General features: G+C 38.7%; 1 protein-coding gene across 4 annotated transcripts in view; it reads left to right on the top strand.

The window, feature by feature from the left end:
* PTP4A2 (protein tyrosine phosphatase type IVA, member 2) overlaps window positions 1-9218 on the top strand; it is a 28776-nt gene extending 19558 nt beyond the window's left edge. For 3 of the 4 annotated variants that reach the window (XM_011974029.1, XM_011974031.1, XM_011974028.1), the window contains 3 exons: window positions 3679-3809; window positions 5400-5474; window positions 6741-9218. In XM_011974029.1, the coding sequence (XP_011829419.1) occupies window positions 3679-3809; window positions 5400-5474; window positions 6741-6849 (315 nt within the window). In that variant the 3' untranslated portion in view covers window positions 6850-9218. The remainder of the gene's footprint in view (window positions 1-3678; window positions 3810-5399; window positions 5475-6740) is intronic. The other variant, XM_011974030.1, reaches the window with a different exon arrangement.
* Window positions 9219-11025: the final 1807 nt, after the last annotated feature.

Genomic DNA, 11025 nt, shown 5'->3' with positions numbered 1-11025 from the left:
GGGAGGCTGAGGTGAGAGTATCGCCTGAGCCCAGAAGGTCAAGGTTGTTGTGAGCCTTGATTATGCCACTGCACTCCAGCCTGGATGACAGAGTAAGACCTTGTCTCAAAAATAAAAACAAAAAAACCCTGGCAGTAGTACTTTTGGATTTTTTAAGGTTGTAGTGGAAAATATATTATTGATAGCAATCTTTCAAATTCCTTTGGATTAACAGATTGGCAGTTTTGTTCATTTGTGCTCTTAAAGCCTAAAATCGTAGTATTTTCAACTAATAAAAAACAAAATTTAGTGCTCCTATTTTAACAAAATGTAAATTTGCAATTTTTATTTTTTAGGAAATTAATGCAATATTTAGCTTTGTTTCTTGGCTACTAATTTGAATATAACAAAAGTAATTTCCATCAGACATTCTTAAGTCCATATGGAACTCTGCCACTTTGCAAGTACAAGATTAGTTACTTAATATTTTGTGGGTAACTTGTAGGGGGCAAAAAGGTGGGATAAGAGGATGAGGAGAGGTAGGAGGCATCTTGTTCCAGAGTAATCAACATAGTTTCTGATACTTTTTGTTAGGTTTCTGAGGAGCTTTAGGTGATTAGATTTCTTACCTAGCTCAATTTGAGCACAAAGTGATTGGAGTTATTTTAAATTAAGTTCCTTTTTAGCACCAAAATAGGCTGTTTCCTTATAGCAAATGAGAGTGTCAGATTAGTTAGCATTTTATTCTTTCTTCCCTAAGTTGTAGGAGCAGCTTTTAGGAGCATGTGATGAAATGATCTTGTAGTTTTAGGTGTCTTTAGGCTGTTGGTTTGATTGTGGGAAGGTTATGTAGTAGGAAGAGAACTGGAGATTTTATATAGGTAGTTAGGTAAGAAGAAGGTAATAAGGAAGATACTGGTTTAAGGTTATGTTCCTGCTTCTTACTGAGAGGTAGTTCTGTAGTCTTTATTTTATTGGTCAGTGGTTGGGAAGGCAGTTGATGCAGAAAGAATAATGACCTATTGGTAAGGGACTTCTCTCATATCTGATCCATAAAGTTTCCTCATATCCATTTTGGTGAAAACAAAAACTAAATAGCCAAACGTGTTTAAAAAAAAAATGTTTTAGGGCCCCGTGTGGTGGCTCATGCTTGTTCCCAGCACTCTGGGATTCCAAGGTGGGTGGATCACTTGAGCCCAGGAGTTCCAACACTAGTGGGGCAACATGGTGAAACCCTCTCTCTCCGAAAAATACAAAAATTAGCTGGACGTGGGGGCATGCGCCTATAGTCCCAGCACTTGGGAGGTTGAGGTGGGAGGATCACCTGAACCCGGGAGGTCAAGGCTGCAGTGAGCTGTGATTGTGCTGCTGTGCTCCAGCTTGGGTGACAGAGACCTTGTCAATCAATCAGTCAATCAATAGTGTGTTTTAATAGTTTGGCATGGTAATAATTTGCTTGCAGTCAAATTTCTAAATGACTTTACTGTCCACTGCTGGAAATCACTGGGAATGAGTATAAACGTGTCAAATGCAGCCCTGTGTTTAAAAAATAGTAATAAAATTTAAACTTCTAAAAATAAGCTGCATACAAGTTTATTTTGCTGCATTATGAATATGTTCTCCAGTGAACAAAAATCAACTTGTTTTGACAGATGGCGTAGTGAGAAAATGACTGGATTGACCATAGTCTGTTTGAGTCAGTAATGTAGGTAAATATCTTTGTGAAATAGAAATGAACTAAAGAACTTGAACTAGTTTGTAGAAGATAATGGTAGGCCTAAGATTTATTCTAGGCATTTAAATTTAGTTTTTTGTTTTGTTTTAAATAGCTGTGATCTGGGAAATACAAATCAAAAGCACAATATGATACCGCCTTACTCCTGTAAGAATGGCCATAATCAAAAAAAAAAAAAAAAAGATGTTGGCAGGGATACCATGAAGAGGGAACACTTTTACACTGCTGGTGGGAATGTAAACTAGTACAACCACTGTAGAAAACAGCGTGGAGATTCCTTAAAGAACTAAAAGTAGAACTATCATTTGATCCAGCAATCCCACTACTGGGTATCTACCCAGAGAAAAAGAAGTCATTAAAAAAATAAATAAAAAAACCCAAACAAATAAATAAATAAATAGCTATGATCAGATAAAATGAAAGGTTTAACTTACACTTGAAAAAACAAGGGCATTTAGCTTAGGCTTGGAATTTCCTTTTCCCAGACAGAGATTTTAAGAGTTAATCTACTTTTGCTAGGTGAAGAGGATTTTGGAACATTTCATGGTAAGAGGATATCCCCAAATAAGGCCTGTCAATCCTTTGAATGCTCTTGCAAACCAGACACACATTGGAATAGACTAATGGGGTTTTTAGCTGTATCAGTTTGAGGGTCAAATGTTTCTAAATGATTAATGATTTTTTAAAAATAGACACTACTTATATGAGTAAGTGAAGCATGTTTTATGTTGTTTCTTAACTAGGTGCATTTTAGGGAGTATTAGAGGAAGTAAGCTCTTGACTAAGGTACTGGTTTTATTGCTATTTACAGTTAAACTCTGTAGTGCCATTTATAATAACACTGACAGTCTAATTACGGGTCGTAGTTGTCAACTCAAACATGTACTGTTATGGCTAATGGGCTACATGAAGTGTTCTAGTGGTGCCAATAATGAATGCAGAATCAATTTAATGCTCTGTCACTTTTTTCTTTTTCCCCCTCTAGTATCTTAAAGTGTCCTTATGCAATCTCATTAGAATAGCCTTATGTTTTAAAAAAAATTCCTAACTGTTTTTGCATTTCTGTCCTTGAAGCTTAGATGGGAGGAGGGAAGGCTTATAAAATGTAAGCCCCCAGTCCCCCTCCTCCACTCCCCTTTTGTGTTGGTTTCTTAGGACCTCTTGCTAAGTAGTGAGGAAGATAAACCCCTGCCTGTACTGTAAATGCTCGTGGGATTAGTCTTAATTGAAAGATAACCCCCAAATAGGTGAATACAGAAAGAGAAAGGGATACTTGACAAAATGGTCTCCATTTGCCCAGGACCCTGTCATGCAGCACTGTCCTTGTTAAATGGGGACATATATAATTGCTGCTTGCCTTTTAATAAGCACAAAGATGGTAGTATGTTTCTGTTATGATTTACTAACTATTGGAGATTTCTTATCAGATAACCTTTCTCTAAAGATGTCATAACTTAGTTATCTTCAATTATAATCTTCAGTTATCTGTAGAGATCAATGAAACACCAGTTGATATGCTTTGCCAGAGTGGTCTTTTAAATCATGTTGACAAATGTGCTGTGTCCTCTCTTACTTTGTCTTGTCTTTAATTACAGTTTTGTCTATTATGTCTAATTACTATATTCAGATATCATATTTGGGAGAACACTAGCTCTTATGACTCTGATAGAGATTTCTGTAAGTTTTTGTAAATTTAGATGTGTGTGACACTGCATTGAGAAGGCTAATTTATTTGGCAAACTTTAATTTTAATCCTGGATCATTTTGCAGCAATGATCAGAATTGTGTTAACAATAGGTATATATCTGTCTCTTATACACATCTAGATGTGTATAAGAGACAGGGTATATATAGTGCGGTTAGTTCAGTTAGGCCTGCCGTGTGTACTCTGCATAGCTATTTTATATTAGAATGTTAATCTTGGAGAAGATACCAAATTAATGTAAAAAGTGATTTCTTTTCAGGATTGGCCATTTGATGATGGAGCTCCACCCCCTAATCAGATAGTAGATGATTGGTTAAACCTGTTAAAAACCAAATTTCGTGAAGAGCCAGGTTGCTGTGTTGCAGTGCATTGTGTTGCGGGATTGGGAAGGTAAACTCTTACCCTTATTACCCTTTTTGTCTGAATTCATTACCATGCCTAAGTTAGTTGAAAGTTTCACTTTGGTAGGTATTTGCATATATTATACGAAGTAACATTAAATTACCTGAAAGGAAAGGAAATGAGAAGAAAAACTAGTGTAATGATTTCTCAGAATAGGCTGTTCATTTCATCTGGTTGTCTGATTCTGATGCCAGCCTGGATTTAGTGGGTGTTTTATTTTTCTCCCTATTTCAAGTAATCAAAAGTTCAGGTCACTGAAATAGGCAACAAAATTAAAATAATTTTAGAGTTTGATGAATCTATACATGGGTAATTTTGTACTGAGATGAATGGGAAGTTAATAGGTAGAGAACAGATATCTGAACTCTTGAAAGGAGATGTATGGGCAAGAATTGACTTTGATCTTAAAACCTTTTCCCCTGAGCATTGCTTGGAATGGTGTTGCAATGCTGTCATCAACGGCAGATTAAATGCCAATTTAGGATGCACACTTTGACTCAGAACATTAGTGTAGGCTGCCATTGCCTCAAGGTGGTGGTGACTCAGGCTGTTAGTTCTGCTCTGCCCTTTTGTTTGCTATTTTCCTTTTTTGTAGTGTGGTACTGTTCGTTCATAAGGTTAGAAGTTTTAGTCCTTATACTGACGATTGAAGATAATGTTGTAACTTGACTTGACAGTTTTATAACTAGTAGCTATCCTAGTTTTAGGTATTCCAAAATTGGTGCACTGTATTGGGCTTTATAAAAACATCATTTCCTTTGTTAAAATTTTTTAAAAAGATAGAACTTTTCCTAGTCATCAATTCTTGGGCATTTTCCTAGCTCATCAAAAGGATTTACTTGAAAAAGTCTAGCACCTTTTTAGCATTTGATAAGGAAATATTAAAATCAATTGGTAATGAAAATTCTGACACACTGGAGATACGTAATATGTTTGACCATTTATTTTACTGTGATAATGGCTAAAGACCAATGAAGGATTTTTGATAATACCTAGTGATGAGAAAATTTGATACATAATGTGATGTTTTAAAGAGTGAAGATATCTTAAGGTTTAGAATTTTGTGCTTTACTAAAAGTAGATAATCAGGCTGGGCACTGTGGTTCACACCTGTAATCCCAGCACTTTGGGAGGTGGAGGCAGGCAGATTGCTTGAGCCTAGGAGTTCAAGAGCAGACTGGGTAACATGGAGAAACCCCATCTCTACTAACTACTAAAAATACAAAAATTAGCTGGGCATGGTGGTGGGCACCTATAGTCCCAGCTACTTGAGGGACTGAGGCCAGAGGATCCACCTGAGTCTTGGGAGGTCGAGGTTGCAGTGAGCCATGATTGTGCCACTGCATTCTGGCCTGGGTGATAGAGCGAGACCCTGTCCGTCTGTTTCCCCCCCCCCAAAAAAAAAATCATAGAATTTATGATGATGAGATATGTTTACTATATTAGGCAGATACCAGCTACTTTAGTATACAGGAAAAAGAAAGCTCATGTATTGCATTGGTAATATGCAGTTACAGGTTTTTTAAAATCCTTCATTCCAAGACTTACAAATACTTACATATGGGTTTCTTTCTGCAGGGCACCTGTGCTGGTTGCACTTGCTTTGATTGAATGTGGAATGAAGTACGAAGATGCAGTTCAGTTTATAAGACAGTGAGTATGAAGTTTTGTGTTCAGAAACACAGAAAGCAAGATCATGCATGAGGAAGGAATTATGGAAGGGATATTCATTTATAGTATGGGATAATTTGCTTTTTTTGGCTTAAAGTATTATTTGAAGAAGTAAAAAATTTAGAGCAGGTGATAGAGACTCAGTACAGCTGGTTTCCAGATTTAAAAAGTTTTCTAATTTGGACATTATAGACTGTGTCCAGTATATTGTTTGAGTATCTAGGAATCTCGAAAATGCCCCTTTTAATATATTCCAAATACCTTCCAAATACAATTCTCTATTAGGAGGAGGCAAGAAGAACGTGTAGAGGAACAGTTAATCACCTGGGACTCTTTTTTGTTTTTGAGACGGAGTCTCGCTCTGTTGCTCAGGCCGGAGTGCCGTGGCTCGATCTCGGCTCACTGTAGCCTCTGCCTCCTGGGTTCAAGCGATTCTCCTGCCTCAGCCTCCCGGGTAGCTGGGACTACAGGTGCGCACCACCATGCCCAGCTAATTTTTGTATTTTTAGTAGAGACGGGGGTTTCACCATGTTGGCCAGGATGGTCTCAATCTCCTGACTTCATGATCTGCCCACCTCGGCCTCCCAAAGTGCTGGGATTATAGGCATGAGCCATCACGCCTGGCCTCATCTGGGACTCTTAAGTGATCTATTCAGGGACAAAATCAGGATGCAGGATCTTGACATTGATCTGGAATAACGAGTCATGCTATTTTGTTATGCAGAATTCTTTGACAATTTTTGTCTTGCTTTTTCCCTTTCAACCCTTCCTTTAAAAAAAGAAAACGAAAGAAAAGACTATTTGCGACAGAGCATGAAATATATGGTAGCGGCTAGGAAGGTAACATATTTCAAGGAATGCTATCTGTGTATGTCTTGAACCTGTTTCTTCATCTGAATATTATTTTTTAGCATCCTAAATTAAAAACTTGTTACCAACTCTAATCTAAAGAATACATCAATCTAATTGGAAGAATGTAGTCAGATGTTGCTGGATAAACTATTCTGATCTTTATTAAATGGTTAATAGACTATAATGACAGTCAGCAAGAAAAATTCTTCTATTCCTTCTAGGAGGACTTAGAAAGTTCACGTTGCAACTTATCTCTTTAAGAAGTGTTGTAGTATGGGAAATACGCTGGTTTTCAGCTGTGTGGAATTAGAAAGGCCTTCGGATGTAAATAATGCATTTCAGTGAATCAGACAGCCTTTTTTTACATGATAAAGTTTGCCGTTCTTGTATTTTCAGAAAAAGAAGGGGAGCGTTCAATTCCAAACAGCTGCTTTACTTGGAGAAATACCGACCTAAGATGCGATTACGCTTCAGAGATACCAATGGGCATTGCTGTGTTCAGTAGAAAGACATGTAAACGAAGGCTTACTTGATTGTGGCATTTAGAGGGAACTCTTGGTACCTGGAAATGTGAATCTGGAATCTTACCTGTGTCATCAAAGTAGTGATGGATTCAGTACTCCTCAACCACTCTCCTAATGATTGGAACAAAAGCATACAAAAAAGAAATCTCTCTATAAAATGAATAAAATGTTTAAGAAAAGAGAAAGAGAAAAGGAATTAATTCAGTGAAGGATGATTTTGCTCCTAGTTTTGGAGTTTGAATTTCTGCCAGGATTGAATTATTTTGAAATCTCCTGTCTTTTTAAACTTTTTCAAAATAGGTCTCTAAGGAAAACCAGCAGAACATTAGCCTGTGCAGAACCATCTTTTTGGGGAGCACACTCTTCCATTATGCTTGGCACTAGATCTCCCTGTGGTGGGATTTTTTTCCCTTTTTTTGTGGGGGAGGGGTGGTGGTATATTTTTCCCCTCTTTTTTCCTTTCTCTCCTACACCTCCCTTTTCCCCCTGATCCAAGTTGTAGATGGAATAGAAGCCCTTGTTGCTGTAGATGTGCGTGCAGTCTGGCAGCCTTAAGCCCACCTGGGCACTTTTAGATAAAAAAAAAAAAAAACAAAACACCAAAAAAAAAAAAACCAGTGACACATATATATATTATATGATCCAGGTGGTTTTTAGTCTTTACTGATGAAAGGGTGTTCATGTTAGTTTCTTTTCCTCAAAACCCTATCTAATACTAGGCAAAGTAGCCAAGAGCCTTTTGTTTTGTTTTTATTTTGATAAATTAGTGGGGAAATTAAGTCGTTATTTTAAGAGGAGTCTCTTCTCAACTTAGCTGAGTCAAATTCTTCTCTTCCCTAACCAGTGAAACTAAGTGGATGTCCCAGAAACTTGTCTTCTAAAAGGGAGGACTCCAGGCCATCAATAAAGATGTCCAGGGAGTGAGCGTACTTTCTACACCCTGTAGAATTGTGGGCTGTAGCGTTACTCTGATTTTCTGTCTAGTATCAGAGAATGCTGGTAGCTTAAAATTTTTATTTTAGGACTTGTACTCTCAATTTTCAGGAACCATCAAAGGAGTAGCAGCAAATTCACATATTTTCGACTTGAGAAATGCTTGTGGTGTGTGTTTTCCAAACTGCCCCCTATGTGTAAAGTTCAGTTTAACCACTGATTGCCTTGTTATTACTAGGTTCTTTTGAGATTTAAAAAAAAAAAAAAAAAAAAAATCCCTGGTTTAAAACCAACAATGATGCCTAGTGAGCATGTGTCCACAGGCCATAACAGGGTAGAAGAGAGACATCGCACAACCCAATGAGTAGCGAAGGGACTGTGTTGCTTGTGAAGCGGTGTAGTACCATTTTTGCAGATTGTTTGCTGGGTTTAGCGTACTGATCTAGAAAAGCTGTTTTTCTGCTCCTTTGTGGAAGGCAGTTACGATCAGGCTGCATGGACAAAGCAGGTAGAGGGGCACCATCAGGGGCTCTTGCACTATTTTCTCCTCTAAATATTACATACTCAGTAGTGCCCTGCTTCTAAGGCTCTGAATACAGGCTTAAAGTCATCTTGTCCTGCTGGAATTTGCTGTGCAGAGCCATAAGCCTCCCATTTTGTTAGTGTCAGCTAGGCCAGTAGGAACAGACCGGGACCTTGTCTCACACTGATGATACCTCAAATGTTGGCCGCCTATGTGAACTGCCTATTTCCTATTGCTGGAGTTTTGATTTTTAACTAAATGCAAATCTGTAGATTCTCTCCTCTCCCATCCCAGAAAACAAAACAAAATAATGCTTTTTGAAATTGTTTATAGGACTTTAAAACATAATAGTATATCCAAAATTCTTTATTTCAGAACACAACAATAGATTCCATTAATATAGACTCAAGATCAAAACAGCATACCTGCTAAGATAGATGGTGTTGACTCCACTGGGTTTTGATCAATACAATAACAAACCTTTTCCCTTTGACACACTCTGAATTTTGTTGTTTGCGGGGAGGGCGTGTGTGTGTGTGTGTGTGTGTGTGTGTGTGTGTGTGTGTGTATGTGCGTGCGCAGTGTCCATCAGTATCAGTGCCTGCCTGAGTTAGGAAAATTACATTCCTGGTTCTGTATTGAGGAGAAGGATGTATAAAGCAACATGAAACATTAGCCCTCATTTTGTTTTAAAGACTAATGTTAATTGTTCTTAAAACTGGATTTTTTTTTCATTAAAATTAAAGCAATTTTTTTCTTTTGGATTTAATGAAGTATTGCTAGCTGAAGCCAGTTTGACATAGAGATGTCAGATTGATTTGAAAGGTGTGCAGCCTGATTTAAAACCAAACCCTGAACCCTTTTAAAGAACAATAAAACGTATTTTACACGCTCTTTGTGCATTTTTTCCTTCCATCCTCATGAGTTTATGTCTGTGCTTATAAAGCAGAGTTTAGGCTGGGCGCAGTGGCTCATGCCTATAATCCCAGTACTTGGGGAGGCCAAGGCAGGCGGATCACTTGAGTCCAGGGGTTCAAGACCAGCCTGGGTAACGTGGTGAGTCCATCTCTACAAAAAATTTTTAATAATTAGCTGAGCATGGTGGTGTGTACCTGCAGTCTCAGCTACTTGGGAGGCGGAGGTGGGAAGAACACTTGACCCCAGGAGGTTGAGGCTGTAGTGAGCTATGATCATGCCACTGTACTCCAGCCTTGGTGACAGACACCCTGTCTCAAAAAAACAAAAACAAAATGTCACTTATATGTGTTCCCCGTTCTTTGCCTGCTATTCTCAAGGACTCTCTTGGGTCCTGCTAGTTTACTGCAAGGAGGTAAAATAGTTAGAGGCTTGGAAATTCAAAGATTTTATGTCACTGAGGTGTTAGTAAGAGCCAACTTAACCATAGCTGGGATACATCTAGTACATTTTCTGGTTTAGTTCTTGTATACAACCCTGTAGGAATTCAGCATCTTGTCAAAGGCTTGGTTTATACCATAGATTATTTTTTAGAGACAGAGTCATGCAGTGCTTCCCAGACTGGAGTGCAGTGGCTATTCACAGACTCAATTATCGCATACTGTGGTCATCCTGAGTAGCCTGTCACTGCACCCAGCTTATTTATACCATAGGTTTTGGTGGAGCATTGCAACTTTGTACTTGAATTCGTATTAAAGAACAATGAGGAAGTAACAACTCTATATTAATGTATCAGAACTTGGGAGTGTGGAATTTCCCTTTCACTATGGGTAAGCATCCATCCACCCAACTAACAACATGCTCAGATACTAGGAAAAGATGCGACACTCATTTCACTTTGGAGGACCTCAGTCTGGAGGGGGCGTCAGATATGTAGACATAAAACAGTTACAGTGGGTGGTTATAGTAATGATATTTATAGTTCATTGATCCACAGCCTGGGCAACATGGCCAAACCCCGACTTGACAAAAAATACAGAAACTAACCGGGTGTGGTGGCGCACTACCATCTGGACCACAGTCCCAGCTACTCGGGAGGCTGAAGTGAGAGGATTGCTTGAACATGGGAGGTTGCAGTGAGCTGATACTGGGCCACTGCACTTCATCTTGGGTGACAGTGAGACCAGTCTCAGAATTCATTGATCCTGTCACTTGTCTTCACTTCTTTACCTTTTCATGTCCCTTATTACCTAGCTTAGACTCTCTGATTCATTGTGGCAATCACTCAGCTTTTCAGCCTTGCCCCATCTCTTGTTTCATTGTACTTCCCTGGCTAAACTCCATTTTTGGTTAAGTTCGGTACTTCACTTTCTGTTCACTTAAGTACTTACGCAACTGAACATGCTGTTTCAGTCTCTCTAAGGTCATGACCTCCTGGGGCCAGGTGGTGTGCACCTAGTAAGTCTCAAGTTACTCAGGAGGCTGAGGTAGGAGAATCACTTGAGCCCAGGAGTTTGAGGCTACGTTGTGAAATGATTGTGCCTGTGAACAGCCACTGCACGGCATCCTGGGCAACATAGTGAGACCCTGCCTTGAAAAATAAAGCTATGGCCTCACATGGGCCTCAAAACCTCTCAATCCTAGTACATTTCTCTATCCCATTTACACTTCCTCTTAAATTTTTAACAGCTTTGCCATTCTCTCAGCTTATGAGTTTTTTTAAACTTAGAAATAAAATTTTCACAGGCTCCTACCATCACATCTACTCACCCACCTGCATCTGTGC

The sequence above is a fragment of the Mandrillus leucophaeus genome, unplaced genomic scaffold (genome assembly GCF_000951045.1).
Source record: "Mandrillus leucophaeus isolate KB7577 unplaced genomic scaffold, Mleu.le_1.0 Scaffold141, whole genome shotgun sequence".
NCBI lineage: Eukaryota > Metazoa > Chordata > Mammalia > Primates > Cercopithecidae > Mandrillus > Mandrillus leucophaeus.
The sequence above is the reverse complement of the archived record's forward strand: the minus strand, read 5'-3'. Positions and strand labels throughout refer to the sequence as shown.